General features: G+C 34.0%; 1 protein-coding gene and 1 long non-coding RNA gene across 4 annotated transcripts; one reads left to right on the top strand and one right to left on the bottom strand.

Moving 5' to 3' along the window:
* Positions 1-6,175: 6,175 nt before the first annotated feature.
* On the bottom strand, positions 6,176-16,197 carry LOC110668228 (uncharacterized). Of its 3 annotated transcripts, none has more exons than XM_021829383.2 (3): positions 15,757-16,197; positions 6,910-7,229; positions 6,176-6,575 (listed from the first exon to the last, which is right to left on the bottom strand). In XM_021829383.2, exons 1-2 carry the CDS (start codon positions 16,013-16,015, stop codon positions 6,916-6,918), a joined length of 573 nt encoding a protein of 190 aa, XP_021685075.1. In that variant the 5' UTR covers positions 16,016-16,197; the 3' UTR covers positions 6,176-6,575; positions 6,910-6,915. The 3 variants fall into 3 exon arrangements, with proteins under 3 accessions (XP_021685075.1, XP_021685073.1, XP_021685074.1); XM_021829381.2 differs by having other exon boundaries at positions 6,176-6,572; positions 15,757-16,195; XM_021829382.2 differs by lacking the exon at positions 6,176-6,575 and adding an exon at positions 6,582-6,737.
* On the top strand, positions 16,149-18,236 carry LOC110668231 (uncharacterized). The gene is made up of 3 exons (XR_002497479.2): positions 16,149-16,269; positions 16,410-16,546; positions 17,493-18,236. It is a non-coding gene; the product is annotated as an uncharacterized LOC110668231 (long non-coding RNA).
* Positions 18,237-22,429: the final 4,193 nt, after the last annotated feature.

Raw genomic sequence — 22,429 nt, 5'->3', positions numbered from 1 at the left:
TCCATAGGTCTTGTAGTAATTAATATTTCCTGTCAATAGAAAATATTTATTAATTACCAAATAGGCAAATACAGTTTTACTATATAACTACCCTTGATGGTGGGAATGAGTTTATGTTTATATATCTCCATTTGTTTTCTTTTATTTTAGTCAAAGTCAACATATATATGTTTTATATATTAATTGCACTATACACATGATATAATAATTAATTAGAATAAATTTTATTTTATTAGCAGCAACAATTTGACTGGTATAAATTTGGGTTCTACTACTTAATGACTCAAATTGTGAATTGCAATATTATAATATCTATTACATGTATAAATGGCATGGTTAAATAAATTTTAATGAGTGGGGTGGCATAGAAAGGAAATACAAAAGCAGACAATTATGAATAATTTGATTTATCATTATGTAATAGACAATCTATTATCTCAAATTTTAAAATAAACATAGGAATTTACTTATATAATTATGGTTTTACATCTTAAGTGATTAATCAATGCGCACCTTTAATAAAATCTTAGCTTCGACACTGTTATTGTGATAATTTATCTTTAAACCTAAAAGGGTTACATAAAATATATCACTCAAGTATAGCAATACCTTATAAATCATTATACTACTTAAGTTTATACCATATGTCTCAGTATCATAAATTATCAATTTGTAAAGTATATGAAATAAATTTCATCACAATTTGATTCAAATTTAAAATCGGACTGAAACATAACGGACTTAATTAGAGAAAATATCAAAATTTACAAACAAGTGATTATTCGATTACACAAACGACAAAATCAAAAATTACGAAGAAATGGTATCATTACAACGGCTTCATTTCTTGAGGACCTAATTAAAAAGTAGTTTCCAATGGCCAACTCAATTCTCTCTATAGCTTCCCCACCAATATTCTTTTTTCGTGAAAGAAAAGGGAACATTCAACTTTCATCTTCCGTGGAAAAACTAAAATATAATTATTAAATATGTTTAAAATTATGAAAAAATAAGTTGAAAACGTGGCTTAGCAACGCATGCATGGCGATTGGATGGAAAGGGGTTGGTTTTCTTAGGTAATGGATCACGAAAGGAAACAATATCAATTGCGTACTGTGTCTACTTCCAGTTTAATTTTTAGCCATATGAATAGGATTTCTTTTGCGTGCTGCCTTTTGATAACCATGCGATAAGGGCACACCTAACCGACCCAAAATTCACCCAATTTTATCTTTCTCTTTTTATATATGAATAAAAAGAGAATAAGAAGGCAACTTTTGTCATTCTCTGCATCAAAGCTCAGATACACGAAGTTATAAGGTCGTGGTTGCCAATGTGGAAAATCCATGGCAACTATTAAGAATGTTATTATCTATGGATCTTGCACTTGTGCAGAGAACCTGTAGAGTATCTGCAATAAAAATGATCATTCTGATAATTCAATGTAAATATCCAACTTTATGTCGTTTTCCTGCTTTTAGTTTTTTTGTCAACGATAAGCTTTCCAGAAATTGAGAGATGTTTCTAAACATGTGTGGCTTTTGGTATATTGGAAATGCCAAATATGGATGATATCTACAACTCTTAATTAAAAAAAGAAACAAGTTGGCACCAGATCACATTGCCATTACTGTCATTTGCTTACCTCTCTCTCTCTCTCTCTCTTTGTCTACTGCTGTCAGTTACTGTATGGTATATCTGGAAGGGAAGCTGAAACCAGTTTAAAAAATTATTTTCAAATAATAATATAAGTTCAAGAAACTCAATCCAGTTGACATACGTGTCTATATTAAGAATAATAAGCATAAATTAATTAAGAAAAAAATAATATATGTTACTTAAAAAAGCAGGGAAGTGGGGTTATTGTCTATTTAAATTGGGATTAAAAATTGTTTAATGCTTGACATGAACTGTCTTGAGGGTGAAGTCAATGCTCAAATAATTGACAAGATAAGTTGCAATGATTCTGAATAGCTTTTGGTGGTGCATTTGAAAATTGATGTTTGATATTTTTTTAAAAAATAATTATATGTCCACTACTATATGATAAAGGAATAACTCTAATAATGATAATATATAGTGAAAACTTCTAGATATTATATTGAAATATAAAGAAATTTACATGACATTTTTCATTTCTTATGTTTTTTGAGAATATAAAGTGATTAATTGGATATTAGACTTTAATTAGCTTTGTTAATTAATATTTAGTAATTATTCAAAAATTATTATAATTAATAAGAACAAAAGTTTTCTTTTTGATCACTTAAAGTTTAATTCTATTAGAAAATACTCTAAAATTATTTAAAAATCTTAAATATATCAAGTCAAGATCATAAAATGCATCTTTTAAAATTATTAAAAAAAAGATTTATTGTTTCGGCAAGGAAGGAGTAGTGTGGCCCAAAAGCTTATTTCCTCGGCATTGAACTACCGTTAGAAGTAGGAACAAGCGCAGGCTCAGTTTTCTGAAACAACACATACTATGTAACAGAAGCATGGGGTGAGATGGAATAAGCCACTTGTTGATTGACTTAAGTGCAGCCTAAATGCTTCAATCGCTTTTGATGTTGGTAAAACTTCATTTGCTACACTAATTTTTGAGATCTAATAGGTCTTTTGTGGTTGAAGGAGCTTCAATACCATATAATATAAGCAAACTCAACTCAACTCAACTCAACTAAGCCTTTATCCCAAAAATTTGGGGTCGGCTATATGGATTCGCTTTTTCCACTCTGAACGATTTTGGGTTAAATCCTCATAAATGTTTAATGCTTCTAAGTCATGTTGTACTACTCTCCTCCAAGTTAATTTAGGTCTACCCCTTTTTTTCTTTCTATCCTCTAATCTAATGTGCTCTACTTGTCTAACTGGAGCTTCCGTATGTCTACGCTTCACATGACCAAACCACCTCAATCTCCCTTCTCTCAACTTATCTTCAATTGGCACCACTCCTACCTTTTCTCTAATACTCTCATTACGGACTTTATCTAGTCTAGTATGGCCACTCATCCACCTTAACATTCTCATCTCTGCAACTCTTATCTTAGATGCATACGACTCTTTCAGTGCCCAACACTCACTACCATATAACATAGCCGGTCGTATGGTATGACGGTAAAATTTTCCTTTTAATTTATTGGGAATCTTACGATCACATAAAACTCCCGTGGCACGTCTCCACTTCAACCATCCGGCTTTAATCCTATGACTAACATCCTCCTCACATCCCCCATCTACTTGAAGAACTGAGCCTAGATATTTAAAGTTATTACTTTGGGACAGTACCACTCCATTCAAACTAACTCCTTCCCTATCACCAGTTTGGCCTTCACTGAACTTGCAATGCATGTATTCTGTCTTTGTTCTACTTAACTTAAAACCCTTTGACTCTAGAGTACTTCTCCAAAGTTCTAGCTTCCTATTGACTCCTTCTCGTGTCTCATCTATCAGAACAATATCATCAACAAACATCATGCACCAAGGAATACTCTCTTGTATATGTTTCGTCAGTTCATCTAAAACTAATGTAAAAAGGTAAGGGCTTATGGCTGATCCTTGGTGTAATCCAATTGAGATCGGAAAATCACTTGTGTCCCCTCCCACTGTGCGCACAATAGTAGTTGCTCCTTCATACATATCTTTCAATACTTGTATGTACCTAATAGATACCCTCTTTTGTTCTAACACATTCCATAAGACCTCTCTTGGAACACTATCATAAGCCTTCTCCAAATCAATAAAAACCATGTGTAGATCTTTCTTCACATCTCTATATTTCTCCATCAAGCTTCTAATGAGAAAGATCGCTTCCATAGTTGAGCAATAGGGCATGAAACCAAATTGATTGAGAGAGATAGAAGTATCATGACGTAGTCGATGCTCCACAACTCTCTCCCACAACTTCATAGTATGGCTCATGAGTTTAATTCCCCTATAGTTTGAGCAATTCTGTATGTCTCCCTTATTTTTTAAAATAGGTACTAAAATACTCTTCCTCCATTCATTAGGCATTTTCTTTGAGTTTAGAATCTTATTAAATAATTTAGTTAACCATGCCACTCCCCTATCTCCCAAATACTTCCACACTTCAATTGGTATTTCATCAGGTCCACAGGCTTTACCCACTTTCATTCTCTTAAGTGCTTCCTTTACTTCTAAAGATCGAATCCTTCTAGTATAATTTACATTCTTTTCTATTGTTCTATAATCTATATTCACACTATTACCATTTTGACTATTATTAAAGAGATCATTAAAATAATTTCTCCATCTTTCTTTAATGTCCTCATCTTTTACCAACACTTTTCCTTCTTTATCCTTAATGCACCTAACTTGATTGAGATCTTGACATTTCCTTTCTCTACTCCTTCCTAATCTATAAATATCTTTCTCCCCTTCTTTAGTTCCAAGTTTCTTATATAACTTTTCAAAGGCCTGTGCTCTTGCTTGACTAACTGCCTTTTTTGCTTCTTTCTTTGCTATCTTTCTCCCCTTCTTTCTTTGCTCATGAGATATATAAATTACAATATATTATTATATGATTAAATATTATTATGTTTGACCACCAGTGAAAAACAAGACAGAATAATCAAGCCAAAAGATTTTGATAATTATCTAAATTAAAATGTATTATTAAATATAAATGTGCTTAATTGATGATTATCTGAATGGATATTTTCTTAATTTCTGATTTTTTAAGTGTTTAATAAAATTTAATTAAAAAGTTTTCTAATTTTAATTTAAATTTCAATTTAATCTGATTTTTATTAAATATAATAATTATTTTTTAAAAAAAGGGGAAATTAAAACCAAATCATAAGTAAAATTGATCAAAGCAAAATATTCTTTGGTTCAATAAAAAAAGTTTAATAATAATAAAAAATTAATTGAATATTTTTCAAATTTTTAAACAATAAAAATAAATTTTCTTTTATTTTTTAAACATATAATAAAATAACAAAAAAAATAAATTAATTATTACATTAAAAAAAATAATTATCAGAATTGACTTAATTGATATGCTTAGACATCATAAATTCAACAGAAATAGCCTTTATTCCACTCCTCATTTTCATATATGTTAATTAGGGACGACTTTTGACCCAATTAATACTTGTTTAATTTATCAGGTTCTTCAACATTATTTATATGGCCATTTCCTCATCTGCTAACACCTGCAACTCTCTTTATCAAATAATAATAATAAAATAATTATCAATTTCATATTATGGAATGTCCATAATTGTTGAAAATTCAATAGCGCAAGCAAACAATATCAATACATCACCAAAACCTAATGAAGTGGCAAAATTGTCAGCCATCATTTTCACCAGTGTTGTTTAGGTATTAATCATTAATTTATATTTTCATATTGTACCCTCTAAGTTACTAAGTTACCGATGGCTGTTGAGGTCCAGCAACGGTTGGAATTTCTCAAGCTTGTACTATGAGAATTGCAACTTGCCTTGGGTGCTTCCAATCTTATCACTCAGTTGTTGCATCAGCTCTGATCCTGGGAAGCCCGGCGATGCTGTTGCTGTGTGTTAATGGCAATTATGGTTATGGAAGAATTTTCCATATATTCAAGTGATGTTGTCAGCATCTTCCTTAGAAGCAAAGACTTTTAAGTGCATTTCAATCATAAAAGATAGTTTTGGAGACTCCTTTTGTTACAAAGTAAAAAAAATACATTTCATCATCAATTACTTTCTAGTAGGCATTGATGTGTATATGTGAAGTTAGGAATGAATAATCAATTATAGTAATTTAAATTTAAAATTTTTATGATTAAAACATATCAAATTTTCTTAGTTCATAATAGCATCGCAAACAGTAATGCCATAGAAATAATTATTAGTTTCTAAGAATTTTGAGGACCCATTAATGGATAGTGAATTAGGAAGGTGATGTTCAAAAGATTAGAGCTAATGTTTCTCTCAGATTTCTTGAATTGCTAAATCTTGATTTTCACTCTCTGTAGTCTATTTTTATAAAATTAATTTATGTTAAATTTAACCTAAATTTTATTATTTTTAAGTTAATTTTTTTATTTAGATTAATTTATTGATTTTTTAGTTAAATTTCTTGATTTAACTTAAAATTTAATAAATTTATTTTTTTATTTTTAATTTAAATTAAAATTTATGTACTAATTTAAATAAAAATTTAAAAATAAATTAAATTAAACATCTCCATTAAATACAAGTTAAAATTTGAACATTAATCCCTTCTCCACTACCGTGGCTTGTGGAAAACAAAGTAAAGCAAAAGAAAATTGAAAACATGGGATCCAACTTCCTGGAAAAAGCCAGTTGCATTAATTGAACAAGAACAACCCATCAAAATCAAGAAAGCAAAATCTCCACCAAAAGCAAGAAAATAAAGTAGAAATGACCTAGGTGAAACCAAAAAAATAAAAAAAATAAAAAGTAGATGAATCTTAAGTCCTTTAGGAATTTCAAACGCCATTCCTAACCAGCATTCTATCTTCAATGCCGGCAATTGACAGCAATACAAGCAGCAGTAGCTTTGGCGGACCAACATGGAGTCAACATTCAATTTCAATGAACCTGCTAGAAAAATTAGTGAAAAATCCTACAGCGCTGATTTAGAAAAATCAAGCAAAGAAAATTCGATAAAGCTTTAGAAGATGGGACATGTGTCCACATTGGGGACTAAGGAACTCAAGTTTTCAAACCATTCATTGACAAAGCTGCCAGGCATTCGAAGCAAATCTTCAGGCAAGAAAACACTTATTGTCAATTGAAGTAAAAATGTCACAAAAGATAGAAAATGTGCAGGATCCATAATTATGCAAGATTACTTTTTCAAACTCGTAGGAAAAAGGGAAAGAAAAGAGAGCATCAAACAATATAGAACAGAAGATCTTGGAAAACAGTATCTAACCTTCCTCTACAAGAATTTCTCAATGGTGGTAGTCAGTGTCGTTTTCGGCACAGCACCAATGACTGCATCTTTCTTCTCACCATTGTTGAAGATCATGATTGTTGGAATGCTTCGTATTCCATATTTGCTTGCAATAGAAGGACTTTCATCAGTATTCAATTTCAAGAACTTCAGTTTTCCAGTATATTGCATTGATAATTCAGCGACTACTGGATGAATCATTCGGCATGGCCCACACCAAGGAGCCCAAAACTCAACCAGCACAGGCCCATCAGCCTTGAGGACAAGCGACTGCCATGTTGCATCAGTCACAGCAGGAACTGAAATTTGAAATTCAAGGAAAGAGGTCAATTCAACTATTCTATAAGGCAATGATAATGGCGCACTTCACGCACAAATGATATTACATGACAGAGAACAACAAAACAATAATATTTTCAGCAAAGATTAAACTCAACTAAGTTTTTATCCCAAAAATTTATTGGGTAAACTATATGGATTCTCTTTCTCCACTCTAAACAATTTTGAGTTAAATCCTCGGAAATATATAATGCTTATAGGTCATGGTGTACTACTCTCCTCCAAGTCAATTTAGGTCTACCTCTTTTTTTCTTTCTATCTAACCTAATGTGCTCTACTTGTCTAACTGGAGCCTCCGTATATCTACGCTTCACATGACCAAATCACCTCAATCTCACTTTTCTCAACTTATCCTCAATTGACATCACTCCTATCTTTTCTCTAACACTCTCATTACGGACTTTATCTAATCAATTATGGCCACTCATTCACCTTAACATTCTCATCTCTACAATTCTTATCTTAGACACATACGACTCCTTCATTGCCCAACACTCATTCCTTCAGCAAAGATTAATGCAGTTAACTCACAATAGAGTAGCAACACATAAATATAATCATCAATAGCACAAGTGGAAGTAGCTCTTAACTAAAGGTCCAGAAAACTACAAAGGCAATTCTTTATAGACGTATAACTGAACTGAGAGTGAGAAAAACCACTGGAAATCAGAAATAAAAGTACAACCAAAAAACTTGACTGAGTTTTGATCCAGTAACTTCCCCTTTATACTCCTTCCCAAGAATGACGTCCAAGAATAACCAATTAAAGTTGCCAATTTCTTATTAAAAAAACTTGCCAATTTCTTTTTCCACTCATTTTGTTATAAGATGGTAAGCCAATTGGAAGCTTCTCCCCACATCAGAAGGTGGATAACCCTGACCCTAAAGGTTTTACCCAAATAGTTGGAGGGTAATTCATTAAAAAACTTAAATATCCACGGTAAAAAAATTTGAATAGTTGCCCATCTGACTATTTACTGTTAATTCTATTTAGCAGGACAATTCACTCAACCATATTACAGAACCATTTTGAAGGTTTTTAACTGTTAGAAATCAAATGACAGTGCCTGCTAGCAAAAGTGAATTCAGGTGCTCAATTGCATTTCACGGTGAATTCTAAGACGCCCATCTTGGCTCAAGAGTCAATAGGTGGACCAGGAAAAAAAAAATCCAAACATGCTGTTGAAACACCAAAAATTTACAGAAAGTCTACACCCTTTTTGAAAATTTAAATTAAATATGCATTGTGGATTTGTGCAAGCAGCAGTAAACAACTTATTCTTTTTCTTTTGGCCTAATGATCAAAAAAATCCAAAACTTCAAATATAGTCAATTCTTTTTTTGGTCAATTTTGGCTTAATTTGAAACTTTAGTATTAATTTGGCTCGGGTCTAGATTTGGAGATTTTGGGTACTAATGTGGAGGTTCTGGATGATGATGCGATGAAAATATTAATTTTTTATATGCTATTGCTGATAGGCATTAATTTTAATTTTTATTATGTTGTTGCTGACATAACAAAAATATTATTATTTTATATATTTTTGCTGGCATGGTGTAATTATAATAACTCCGCCTAAGTAGCTTGCGCTTAGCCGGTCCCAAGCCCGGAGAAAGGTTGCGGTAGGTGACAACCAACATAAAAATTTCGTCACACCTTATGATATGGATTTAAATGATATAAACGTTGGGGCGTCCTCTACTCACGACGCGCTACATCGGAGCCCGGGTGTAATGAGAAATATGCAAGGGTGTAGGGCGTTCACCAAAAGCGACGCGCCATGCCGGCGCCGGGGTGTGGTGTTAAGTGAGCAAGAGTTCCCACATCATAGACGGGTGTGGGTAAAGAAGTTAATCCATAAGACAGATAGTAGAACAGATAGCGGAACAGAATACAAGATAGACATAGAAAACAATAGAAGATATCATAAAAGGAAACCAATTAGGAAGGAGCAAGATAGGAGGAGAATCAGGGTTAGTACTTGGAATGTTATCACTTACAGAAAAATTAATGGAGCTTGTGGATACCTTAGAAAGGAGAAGGGTGAATATTGCTTGCATTCAGAAGACTAAATGGGTAGGAGAGAAAAGTAAGGAAATGGGTAGGAGAGAAAAGTAAGGAAGTGGGTAATTTATGGTACAAACTGTGGTTTACCGGAAAGGAGAGAAACAAGAACGGAGTGGGCATAATCATAGACAGGACATTGAAAGACACAGTAATAGCTATGAAAAGAGTAGTAGATAGAATTATACTAGTAAAGCTAGTACTAAAAGAAGAAACAATAAATATAGTTAGTGCTTATGCCCCACAAACAGGACTAGACAGTGAGAGTAAACAAAGGTTTTGGAAAGACATGGATGATTTACTGCAAAGCATACCCAATGAAGAGAATGTTTTCATTGGTAGAGATTTGAATGGACATGTAGGAAGTGATAGACAAGGTTATGAGAATGTTCATGGAGGTTTTGATTTTGGCAGTCGAAATAAGGAGGGAAAAAACATCCTAAATTTTGCTATGGCATACGACCTAATACTAGCAAATACCTACTTTATAAAAAGAGAGTCACATTTAGTGACTTTCAAAAGTGGGCAACATAGAAGCCAAATCGACTTCCTCTTAACCAGGAAGACAAATAGAGCTCTATGCAAGGATTGCAAGGTCATTCCAGGAGAGGCTTTAACAAGTCAACATCGGTTGGTGGTCTTGGATGTCAAATTTAGGAACAATTCAAGTAAGGTCAGAAGAAATAGTGTAGCTCGAACAAAGTGATGGGAGTTCAAAGGAGTAAAGCAAGTGAAGTTCAAAAATGAGCTTCTCAAGTCCGAAGTATGGAAGCTGGATATGGAGGCCAATGATATGTGGATACAGATGGCATCAAAGATTAGAGAAGTAGCTAGAAAAGTATTTGGAGAGTCTAAAGGACATGGACCACCCTCAAAATAGAGATGGTGGTGGAATGAGAAAGTACAAAAGGCAGTGAAGAGAAAAAGGGAATAATATAAGAAATTACCTAAATGTGATAATAATGAGGCATATGAACAGTACAAGATAGCAAAGAAAGAGGCAAAAAAGGCAGTTAGTCAAGCAAGAGCACAGGCATTTGAAAAGTTATATGAGAAACTTGGAACTAAAGAAGGGGAGAAAGATATTTATAGATTAGCAAGGAGGAGTGAAAGGAAATGTCAAGATCTGAATCAAGTTAGGTGCATTAAGGATAAAAAAGGAAAAGTATTGGTGAAAGATGAGGACATTAAAGAAAGATGGAGAAATTATTTTAATGATCTCTTTAATAATAGTCAAGATGGTAATAGCGTGAATATAGACTATAGAACAATAGAAAAGAATGTGAATTATACTAGAAGGATTAAATCTTTAGAAGTAAAGGAAGCACTTAAGAGAATGAAAGTGGATAAAGCCTGTGGACCTGATGAAACACCAATTGAATTGTGTAAGTGTTTGGGAGATATGGGAGTGGCATGATTAATTAAATTATTTAATAAGATTCTAAACTAAAGAAAATGCCTGATGAATGGAGGAGGAGTATTTTAGTACCTATTTTTTAAAATAAGGGAGACATACAGAATTGCTCAAACTATAGAGAAATTAAACTCATGAGCCATACTATGAAGTTGTGGGAGAAAGTTGTGGAGCATCGACTACGTCATGATACTTCTATCTCTCTCAATCAATTTGGTTTCATGCCCGGTCGTTCAACTATGGAAGCAATCTTTCTTATTAGAAGCTTGATGGAGAAATATAGAGATGTGAAGAAAGATCTACACATGGTTTTTATTGATTTAGAGAAGGCTTATGATAGTGTTCCAAGAGATGTCTTATGGAATGTATTAGAATAAAAGAGGGTATCTATTAGGTACATATAAGTATTGAAAGATATGTATGAAGGAGCAACTACTATTGTGCGCACAGTGGGAGGGGACACAAAAGATTTTCCGATCTCAATTGGATTACACCAAGGATCAGCCATAAGCCTTTCCCTTTTTACATTAGTTTTAGATGAATTGACGAAACATATACAAGAGAGTATTCCTTGGTGCATGTTGTTTGCGGATGATATTATTCTGATAGATGAGACACGAGAATGAGTCAATAGAAAGCTAGAGCTTTGGAGAAGTACTTTAGAGTCAAAGGGTTTTAAGTTAAGTAGAACGAATACAGAATACATGCATTGCAAATTCAGTGAAGAGCAAACTGGTGATAGGGAAGGAATTAGTTTGAATGAGATGGTACTGTCCCAAAGTAATCACTTTAAATATCTAGGCTCAGTCCTTCAAGTAGATAGGGGATATGAGTAGGATGTTAGTCATAGGATTAAAGCCGGATCGTTGAAGTGGAGACGTGCCACGGGAGTTTTATGTGATCGTAAAATTCCCAATAAGTTAAAAGAAAAATTTTACCGTACAGCCATACGACCGGCTATGTTATATGGTAGTGAGTGTTGGACACTGAAAGAATCGTATGCGTCTAAGATAAGAGTTGCAGAGATGAGAATGTTAAGGTGGATGAGTGGCCATACTAGACTAGATAAAGTACGTAATAAGAGTATTAGAGAAAAGGTAGGAGTGGTGTCAATTGAAGATAAGTTGAGAGAAGGGAAATTGAGATGGTTTGGTAATGTGAAGTGTAGACATACGGAGGCTCTAGTTAGACAAGTAGAGCACATTAGGTTAGAGGATAGAAAGAAAAAAAAGAAGTAGACCTAAATTGACTTGGAGGAGAGTAGTACAACATGACCTAGAAGCATTACACATTTCTGAGGATTTAACCCAAAATCGTTTAGAGAGGAGAAAGCAAATCCATATAGCCGACTCCAAATTTTTGGGATAAAGGCTTAGTTGAGTTGAGTAGATGGTGTAATTATAATAATAAAAAAAGTCAAAACTTTCTAACTTTTATGAATTATAGCCAATTATACATGCATGTTTCATTTATAGCAAATTGACTAATTTTGACCTAATTAGTTAAAAATTAATATTTATTACTTAATACTTGTAAAAAGTAAATATTTATATTACTTAGTCTAATAAAAAAATAATTTTTCCCTCTCTTTTTCCCCTCATATTTTTTAAAAATATATTTATAAAACTTATTTATGAAAATAGATAAAATTATTTTATTTATTTAAAAATTAAAAATGCATGTACAAATGTCAATAATAACAATAATCATTATTTTAGCACATATATATTAATAATCAACATACGGTTAAACGTGTAAATATATCATTTGATGGCAGTGGGTGGGAGGAGGAGAGAGAGAGAGAGAGAGAGAGAGAGAGAGAGAGGTGGGTGGAGGAATATTTTTGATTTTAAATAAATAAAAAAATGGGTGGAGGAATATTTTTAATTTTAAATAAATAAAAAAATTTATCTATTTTCATAAATAAATTTCTAAATAACACAAAAAAAGAGAAGAAAGCAGGGAATTTTTTTTCATTGTACTACTTAATATAAATATTTATTTTTTATAATTATATTAAATAAATAAATATTAATTTTGATTAAGTTAGATCAATATTAGTCAATTTGCTATAAATAAAATACACATATAGAATTAGCTACTATTCACAAAAGCCAAAAAGTTTTGACTTTTTTATTACTACAATTACACCACGTCAATAAAATATAAAATAATAATATTTTTGCCATGTTAATTGCCATGTCAGCAATAACTTAATAAAAATTAAAGTTCATGCCATGTTAACAATAACATATAAAAAATTAATATTTTTCCCACATCAGCACCCAAAATCCCCAATCTAGACATGGGTCACAATTAATACTAAAATTTTAAATTAAGTCAAAATAGACAAAAAAAAAAAAGGCTATAATTGCAAAAACTTTTGAAGTTTTGGATTTTTTATAAGGCAAAAAGCCTATTTTGGCTCTTAAAGTATTTACCAATAGTCATATAAATTTTTAAAGTGTTTCGAGTTTCAAACAAACTTTAAATTTTAAAAAAAGATTAAATAAGTCTTTTCAATTTTAAAAATAGATTAAAAAAGTCCTTTTACTAGTTTAGGAACAACTAAGCCTTTAACTCTTAAAAATAGATAAAAAAAGACTAAATTATAATTTGCATCTTAACATAAATCAAGCCAAGGTCATGCATTAGTGTATGGTGTCTTTATCAACAATCCTGTGTATTTAATTTGTAACATCCTAGTAAATATCTACTACATCTTAGAGCATATTGATAAGTTATTCTTTATTGAATGATTCAAAAAAACTTATCTATGAATTCATTATTTTCATCATTGTTTATATAGAAAACCTTCTTGACCATTCGGTGAATAACTAATTATCAATTTGCTCCAAAATACAACAAATATCAACCGGAATGTTGCAAATCAGAAATGCAAAATTGCAGACGAGGACCCCTACACTAGAAGATCTTCGTTTATGATCTTAGTTGGATTTATATTAGAAACAAATTATAATACAGTCTTTTTTTTTATCTATTTTTAAAAGTTAAAGTATTTATTTGTCTTCAAAATAGTAAAATAACTTATTTGATCTATTCTAAAAATTTAAAAGACTTCTTTGATCTTTGTTAAAAGTTAAAGGGCTTAATTGAACTCCAAAACACTTTAAGGACTTCTGTGATTATTTGACATAATTTAAAGGGCATAAATAGCCCTTTTGCAACATTGGCCTTTTTCTTTTTATCAATTTTCTCATACAACATTTGAAAATTCAATAAATTTATTGTTAAAACCCCCAACCATAGGCATAATAACTTAGAAGTAATAAAAAAGAAAAAAGTTAATTGATTTTCACCTTCATGTTTCTACAAGAAGAGGATGAAGTAGGCCAAGATCACTCCCACATAACAATCTTAGAAATACAAGCCCAACTACCCTACATCAGCATGGCCCTTATAACAACCCAAAACTAGCCTTAAAGGACATAGGACTTTGGTCCTAGATAATGATTGAGGTTTTTTCTAACGTATAAACTCCTTTCCAAACTTTTATTTCAGCACCTCAATTGTCTTGCATACCAAGGGGTGGCGAGGGCAAAGAAAAATGAGATAATGATAAGAAAATGGGTAGGGACAAACTCACTCTTAAGAGCTAGCTCAAGGGGAACGATTGATTAAGTCTTTATAAAGGGCCATAGCACATTACCCACATACCTAACTGATGTGGGATACTTAACAGACCCCCTCATGCCCAAGGCTAACACCTGGAGCATAAAACACTTATGGGAATATCAACTAGGAAGGCTCTGATACTATGCAAAGAAAATGGACCAGGCATAGCTCACTCTTAAAACCTAACTCAATCTCAAAACCTAACTCAAGAGGGAAGGATTGCTCAAATCTTTATAAGGTGCACATTACTCACATACATAACCAATATGAGATACTTAACAAAAATGTATCAAAAAATTAGCATAACTTTTGAATATAATGAATTAAATCCTAAGCTAGGCTGCAGCTATGATTTTCTAGCCAAAGCCCAGATCAAACTTAAATCCTAAGATATAAACTTGAGTAGTTCAATAGATCTATGCCATTTCTTATACACTGGACTGAAAAATTCACTGAACTTTCTGCTTTAAACTTTATCACCAAGCTAATTATTATTGAGTAGATCAAGATTTGGAGTAGGTTAAAGGTAGTTCAAAGATTCAAGTCTTAACAACATTCTTAATTCTTTTTTTCCTTTACAAGATTCATAAAGAATTAATGAACCAAGTTGAATCTTTGGCCATGTTGGGTTTAAAGTATCAAGCCCGAGCTCAACCTAACTTCAAGCCACCCTTAAAGTTGGCCCAAGCAAGCTCTACAATCTAAATGTCGGGCTTCTTCTCCACCAAACTCCTTGAACTCTTATAGTTGCTGGTTTATAGCCACCAAGGAAACTAGAAGAGTACGTGCCTGCTCTATAGACTATAGGCCTCTGCCTACAACATCCTTCTATTCACAGCCTCGCTTTGCAATGCAAGCTGCCTAGCTGCCCATAATTACGGCACCATCCCACTTCAATCAAACCCTTCCTCTAATTCTCCTTCTTTTACTCCCTCACCTATTACATACACAAGTCATAAGTCAGTTCCCATTTAGGCAAAATGGGTGCCACATCCCATCTTAACACTTACAAAGTATGTCACCACAAAATTTTCTTCAGCAGTTGAGAACCAATCAATTGTTTCAGTAAACTTTACAGCCTAGATCCTCCTTGATTAAAAACATTAAAGGCCAATCTGTTTAAGGCCACCACTCTTCCCAATTGAGGATAGATTAAGAAATCATTGCTAGCAAGAGATATAATTAATCTGAATTGCAAGCATTCCTTTTGCTGCAGTTTTAGTGATTTATACTTTATTCAAAGGATCTGACAAGTAGAAAGTACCTAACTTTGGCAGCCAAACAAGCTTAGATACACATGATAGTGAAACTCAAATTTTTTATACTAATAACATAAGCCGAAGGAAAAAAAATAAAAAATAAAAAAACTTACTATCGATCGTAGTCTCTTGAGCTTCACAGACAACGCGCCCTACGTTCCGTCGAGAAACCCTAGAATTCCTCGCAACGGTGGAGAGCAAGGACAACTTGGAAGAAGGCATTTGGATCCTCAAGCCTCTGAATTCCGGGAAGGAAGTCAGCAAGCAGCGGCCGGAGGAAGGAAACGCAGGCGAGGGATGCGGGACGGAGGATTTCAAGAGCGAAGAGGGAGAGAAAGCCAATGAAGAGTAAGCAGGCATGGTTGAAGCCATTGGAGAGTGGAATTAGGAGATGGTAAGATCGTATAGCTTATTTATGGTCAGAAGAGAAGCGATAGATCGGTGAAGGAATGAAAGTTAGATATGGAAATTGAAGAGGAAAGAACATGCGAGAGGGATGAAGATGAGGAGACGTTAGGGTTTTGAAGGTTAGCTAAAAGAGCTGCATCTTCTCCGTCTCTCTGATTACTTTATTGTTCTTACATCTGTGTAAACTGTTTTAAAACGACTCGTCGTTGAATAATCAGGTGAGGTTTACCAAGCTCAATCGTTTGGGTTGTCCATTTTAAACGCCTTTTTAAACACGCGGTCGTTTACATTTTTTGATGTCGTTCCACCTGGTAGCATTCGCAACACCTTTTTAACTCTTCTTCTCGTTCTCCTCCAGGAAAAGTTGATGCCAAAGAGACTGTTGACGGGTCTATAACCTTACAGGATCAAAGTTTGGAAGTTGTTGAGGATTAAAGCTTTTGGAGAGAGCCAATGATGCCCAGATGACCTTTGACTTCAGGTGGCAAACTTCAGGTAATTTTGTCAAATAACTCTGTTTGGTTGCAGAGAAAATTTGGGAAATGAAAATGAAGTGAATTGCTTTCTTCATGTGTTATCTCATTTGATGCCTTAGCACAAACTTAAATTTTCTATTAGCAGCATTCTAGTTCAACTGGATTATGGTCCTATGTCAGAAACAACTGGATTATGGTCCTATGTCAGAAAATTTTCTCATTTCTTCCTTTGTCTTCTATAATGTATCTCAGGTTGAATTAAAAATTCAACACAGAGCAACATCTATGGCTTGTAATCATTATATATAATTCATGGTTTTATCTTATTTTCTTCTTCCTCCTTAATGGACTAGCCACCTCTTCTTCCTTCATCTTCTGCATGAATTCTCTCTCTATTTTTGTCTTTTAATAATAATTATTTTTCTCCTTCATTTTCAATTGAAAATTCACAGATGATGTACTTGATGCTGATGGACATTCTGGCCATACCCTTCTTCAGGCCAAGGAATGTAATTTATTTCTTTCAATTTCTCTTCTTGGGGATATTTGTGTACCTTAAATGTACATGGTTATTAGAATTTGGCTTGTTTCTTGTTGAATTTGTAATTTAATATCAGAATGCTAATCAAGTTCAAGCCTCATTTTGAGCTAAATGCGTGAAATTAGCCATAAAAGATGCTGTTCCTCCATAATTAGATGCAAAATGCTAATAAAAATGTTCTCTCTAATGGTATATTGATTTCTGTCCTATTTCCTATTGAAAATTTTTTTGATTGATTGGGATTTAACCGAGTTCAAATTTGTAACTTCAAAGGCCTGGAGTCGAAAATTCATTGGTCTATTTCTTATTGACATTTTTTTTTAATTTTGCTTCAACTGGGTTTCAAACTTGTAACTCACAATCCTGTGGTCGAAAACTCATTGGCATTTTTCCTACTGACATTTTTTTTTCTTGATGATCACAGCCTGCAATGTGAGTTTTGAGAATATGGACTACACTATCCTCGCAAAGAATTGCAAGGGACCTTGATAGCCCGTCAAGAATTGTTGTGATGCTTTAAGGCAATTTGCTTGCCCTTATGTTGATGCCTTAAACGACAGAATAAATTACTATGCAGAAGCTATGTTCAGCTACATCAACATCTATGGAAAATATCCTCCTGGATTGTTTGCCAATGAGTGCAGAGAAGGTCAACAAGGTCTCAACTGCGAATCAGTGCAAAATTCTTGCAGCTATTCATTCCTCATCCCTGATGCTCTCTGTTGGGCTCATAGGTAACATATACCCGTGGTCTAGACAACATATACATCTTCTTCCATTGTTAAAATACGTCTCTCCACAATGTGTGCTAGAGTTTGTATTCTTCTTCTTCTTATTATAGTTTGCCTCAACGGTATAATTTTCATAATCTATTTCTTTTTGCATCACTAGATAGAATACAATAGATTATGACATTGAGACTGTTGTAACAGGTGCACAAATTTAGGACACACACAGCGCACAATATGTAGGGAAGAAAAAAAAAACAAAAATAAGATTTACATGATTCGACTATGAATCCTCTTTAGATAAAAAGATCTTGTAAATTATTGAAAAGACCGGTATGTAAGCATTGTGTGGAAAGACACCACTGGATAAAAAGCAGGTGGTGTTGAGCTATGATACTGTGATTCTAGTTGTTCACTTGTCCCCTACTATAATTGAAGAGCCTGGTGTGATGTCAATGCTATCTCTCTCTCTCTCTCTCTCTCTCTCCCTCCCTTCATTTAGAGCTATGGCATTGTAAATGCAAGAGTTGAGTCCTAAGCACTTGAGTATTCAGGGGAAAATTATATATGAGAGGACCACATATGATTGGATAATTGAATGCATAGGCATCTTCTACATAGAAACAATTATTGCTTCCAAAGGAGCATTTATCTCTCTTCACATGGCCATTCCTTTCTAGATCTGTTGTATGCTAAATTGCCAACTGAGTAGCATAGTTTTCTCAGGATGTTTCATATGCCCTTCCAAATCATAGTTTCTCTAATTAAATTGTTCTTTCTTTTCCTTTCTTGTTATTTTGCATTCTATCTACACTCAACTCAAATCAACTAAGCCTTTATCCCAAAAATTTGGGGTCGGCTATATGGATTCGCTTTCTCCACTCTAAACGATTTTGGGTTAAATCCTCAGAAATTTGTAATGCTTGTAGGTCATGTTGTACTACTCTCCTCCAAGTCAATTTAGGTCTACCCCTTTTTTTCTTTCTATCCTCTAATCTAATGTGCTCTACTTTTCTAACTGGAGTCTCCGTATGTCTACGCTTCATATGACCAAACTACCTCAATCTCCCTTCTCTCAACTTATCCTCAATTGGTACCACTCCTACCTTTTCTCTAATACTCTCATTACGGACTTTATCTAGTCTAGCATGGCCACTCATCCACCTTAACATTCTCATCTCTGCAACTCTCATCTTAGACGCATACGACTCCTTCAATGCCCAACACTCACTACCATATAACATAGCCGGTCGTATGGCTATACGGTAAAATTTTCCTTTCAACTTATTGGGAATCTTGCGATCACATAAAACTCCCGTGGCACGTCTCCACTTCAACCATCCGGCTTTAATTCTATGACTAACATCTTTCTCACATCCCCCATCTACTTGAAGGACTGAGCCGAGATATTTAAAGTGATTACTTTGGGACAGTACCACTCCATCCAAACTAACTTCTTCCCTATCGCCAATTTGGCCTTCACTAAACTTGCAATGCATGTATTCTGTCTTCGTTCTACTTAACTTAAAGCCCTTTGACTCTAGAGTACTTCTCCAAAGCTCTAGCTTTCTATTGACTCATTCTCGCGTCTCATCTATCAGAACAATATCATCCGCAAACATCATGCACCAAGGAATACTCTCTTGTATGTGTTTCGTCAATTCATCTAAAACTAATGTAAAAAGGTAAGGGCTTATAGCTGATCCTTGGTGTAATCCAATTGAGATCGGAAAATCTCTTGTATCCCCTCCCATTGTGCGCACAATAGTACTTGCTCCTTCATACATATCTTTCAACACTTGTATGTACCTAATAGATACCCTCTTTTGTTCTAACACACTCCATAGGACATCTCTTGGAACACTATCATAAGCCTTCTCCAAATCAATAAAAACTATGTGTAGATCTTTCTTCACATCTCTATATTTCTCCATCAAGCTTCTAATGAGAAAGATCGCTTCCATAGTTGAACAACTGGGCATGAAGCCAAATTGATTGAGAGAGATAGAAGTATCACGACGTAGTCGATGCTCCACAACTCTCTCCCACAACTTCATAGTATGGCTCATGAGTTTAATTCCCCTATAATTCAAACAACTCTGTATGTCTCCCTTATTTTTAAAAATAGGTACTAAAATACTCTTCCTCCATTCATCAGGCATTTTCTTTGAGTTTAGAATCTTACTAAATAATTTAGTTAACCATGCCACTCCCATATCTCCCAAACACTTCCACACTTCAATTGGTATTCCATCGGGTCCACAGGCTTTACCCACTTTCATTCTCTTAAGTGCTTCCTTTACTTCTAAAGATCTAATCCTTCTAGTATAATTCACATTCTTTTCTATCGTTCTATAGTCTATATTCACGCTATTACCATTTTGACTATTATTAAAGAGATCATTAAAATAATTTCTCCATCTTTCTTTAATGTCCTCATCTTTCACCAACACTTTTCCTTCTTTATCCTTAATGCACCTAACTTGATTGAGATCTTGACATTTCCTTTCTCTCCTCCTTGCTAATCTATAAATATCTTTCTCCCCTTCTTTAATTCCAAGTTTCTCATATAACTTTTCAAAGGCCTGTGCTCTTGCTTGACTAACTGTCTTTTTTGCCTCTTTTTTTGCTATCTTGTACTGTTCATATGCTTCATTATTATCACATTTAGATAATTTCTTATACCATTCTCTTTTTCTCTTCACTGCCTTTTGTATTTCCTCATTCCACCACCATCTCTCTTTTGAGGGTGGTCCATGTCCTTTAGACTCTCCAAGTATTTTTCTAGCTACTTCTCTAATTTTTGATGCCATCTGTATCCACATATCATTGGCCTCCATATTCAGCTTCCATGTTTCGGACTCGAGAAGTTCATTTTTGAACTTCACTTGCTTTACTCCTTTGAACTCCCACCACTTTGTTCGAGCTGCACTATTTCTTCTGACCTTACTTGAATTGTTCCTAAACTTGACATCCAAGACCACTAACCGATGTTGACTTGTTAAAGCCTCTCCTGGAATGACCTTGCAATCCTTGCATAGAGCTCTATTTGTCTTCCTGGTTAAGAGGAAGTCGATTTGGCTTCTATGTTGCCCACTTTTGAAAGTCACTAAATGTGACTCTCTTTTTATAAAGTAGGTATTTGCTAGTATTAGGTCGTATACCATAGCAAAATCCAGGATGCTTTTTCCCTCCTCATTTCGACTGCTAAAACCAAAACCTCCATGAATATTCTCATAGCCTTGCCTATCACTTCCTACATGTCCATTCAAATCTCCACCAATGAAAATATTCTCTTCATTTGGTATGCTTTGCATTAAATCATCCATATCTTCCCAAAATCTTTGTTTACTCTCACTATCTAGTCCTATTTATGGGGCATAAGCACTAATTACATTTATTGTTTTTCCTTCTAGTACTAGCTTTACTAGTATAATTTTATCTCCTACTATTTTCACAGCTATTACAGCGTCTTTCAATGTCCTGTCTATGATTATGCCCACTCCGTTCTTATTTCTCTCCTTTCCAGTAAACCACAGTTTGTACCATGAATTACCCACTTCTTTGCTTTTCTCTCCTACCCATTTAGTCTCCTGAATGCAAGCAATATTCACCATTCTCCTTTCCAAGGTATCCACAAGCTCCATTAATTTTCCTGATCCAACATTCTAAGTACCAACCCTGATCCTCCCCCTATCCTGTTCCTTCCTAATTAGTCTCCTTTTATGATATCTTCTATTGTTTTCTATGTATATCTTGTGTTCTGTTCCACTATCTGTTCTACTGTCTATCCTATGGACTAACTTTTTTACCCACACCCGTCCATGATGTGGGAACCCTTGCTCACTTAACACCACATCCGAGCGCCGGCATGGTGCATCGCTTTCGGTGAACGCCCTACACCCTTGCATATTTCTCACTACACCCGGGCTCCGATGTAGCGCGTCATTAATAGAGGACGCCCCAACGTTTATATCATTTGAATCCATATCATAGGGTGTGACAAAATTTTTACGCTGGTTGTCACCTACCTACCGCAACCCTCCTTCTTTATCCGGGCTTGGGACCGGCTAAGAGCAAACTACTTAGGCGGAGTTGCATTCTATCTACACTCTTGAAGAAAAAATCTTTCCACTTTTGGCTTGATATTTTTCCTAGAAAACAGTAAAATATGTATTGGGTCTCATCCTTTTTTTTTTTTTCAGCTCTTGTCAAATAAAAAGGAAAAGAGTCAATTAGACAAGGAAGATAGAGAATCCCGTAGGGAAGTGAGTGTGGATGATTGGATATAATGATTTCAATCTATTGACTGTGAAGTCTCTACCTCCACTCTAATGAGCATCCCTCCTTTTCCTCTTTGGTCATCATCACCTTTGCTTTTTGCTTTCTTCTTTATCTTCTCCATATTGAAACATAAAAGTAATGAAATAGACAACTCCATAGGAGCATTGATTTCTAGTGTAAATATGTTTAAAGCGATAATACAAAGCATAACAATTCAAAATATTTGATTAACTATTAAACATCCCATGTTACTATCCTACGTCACCCAATTTTGCATTCTAAATTTCAATGATCTACTCTACACCAAGGACAAACCAAATCCCAAGTTCTGCATCCCAGTAAGCAAAGC

This window comes from Hevea brasiliensis, chromosome 10 (genome assembly GCF_030052815.1).
Source record: "Hevea brasiliensis isolate MT/VB/25A 57/8 chromosome 10, ASM3005281v1, whole genome shotgun sequence".
Taxonomy (NCBI): Eukaryota; Viridiplantae; Streptophyta; class Magnoliopsida; order Malpighiales; family Euphorbiaceae; genus Hevea; species Hevea brasiliensis.
The sequence above is the reverse complement of the archived record's forward strand: the minus strand, read 5'-3'. Positions and strand labels throughout refer to the sequence as shown.

Bases quoted from the DNA above. Each gene is read 5' to 3' on its own strand.
- LOC110668228 (XM_021829383.2), bottom strand. From the start codon at position 16,015: ATGGCTTCAACCATGCCTGCTTACTCTTCATTGGCTTTCTCTCCCTCT. The intron at 7,230-15,756 runs GTAAGTTTTTTT...TTCAAATTTCAG, and splicing joins TCAAGAGACTACGATCGATA to TTCCTGCTGTGACTGATGCA.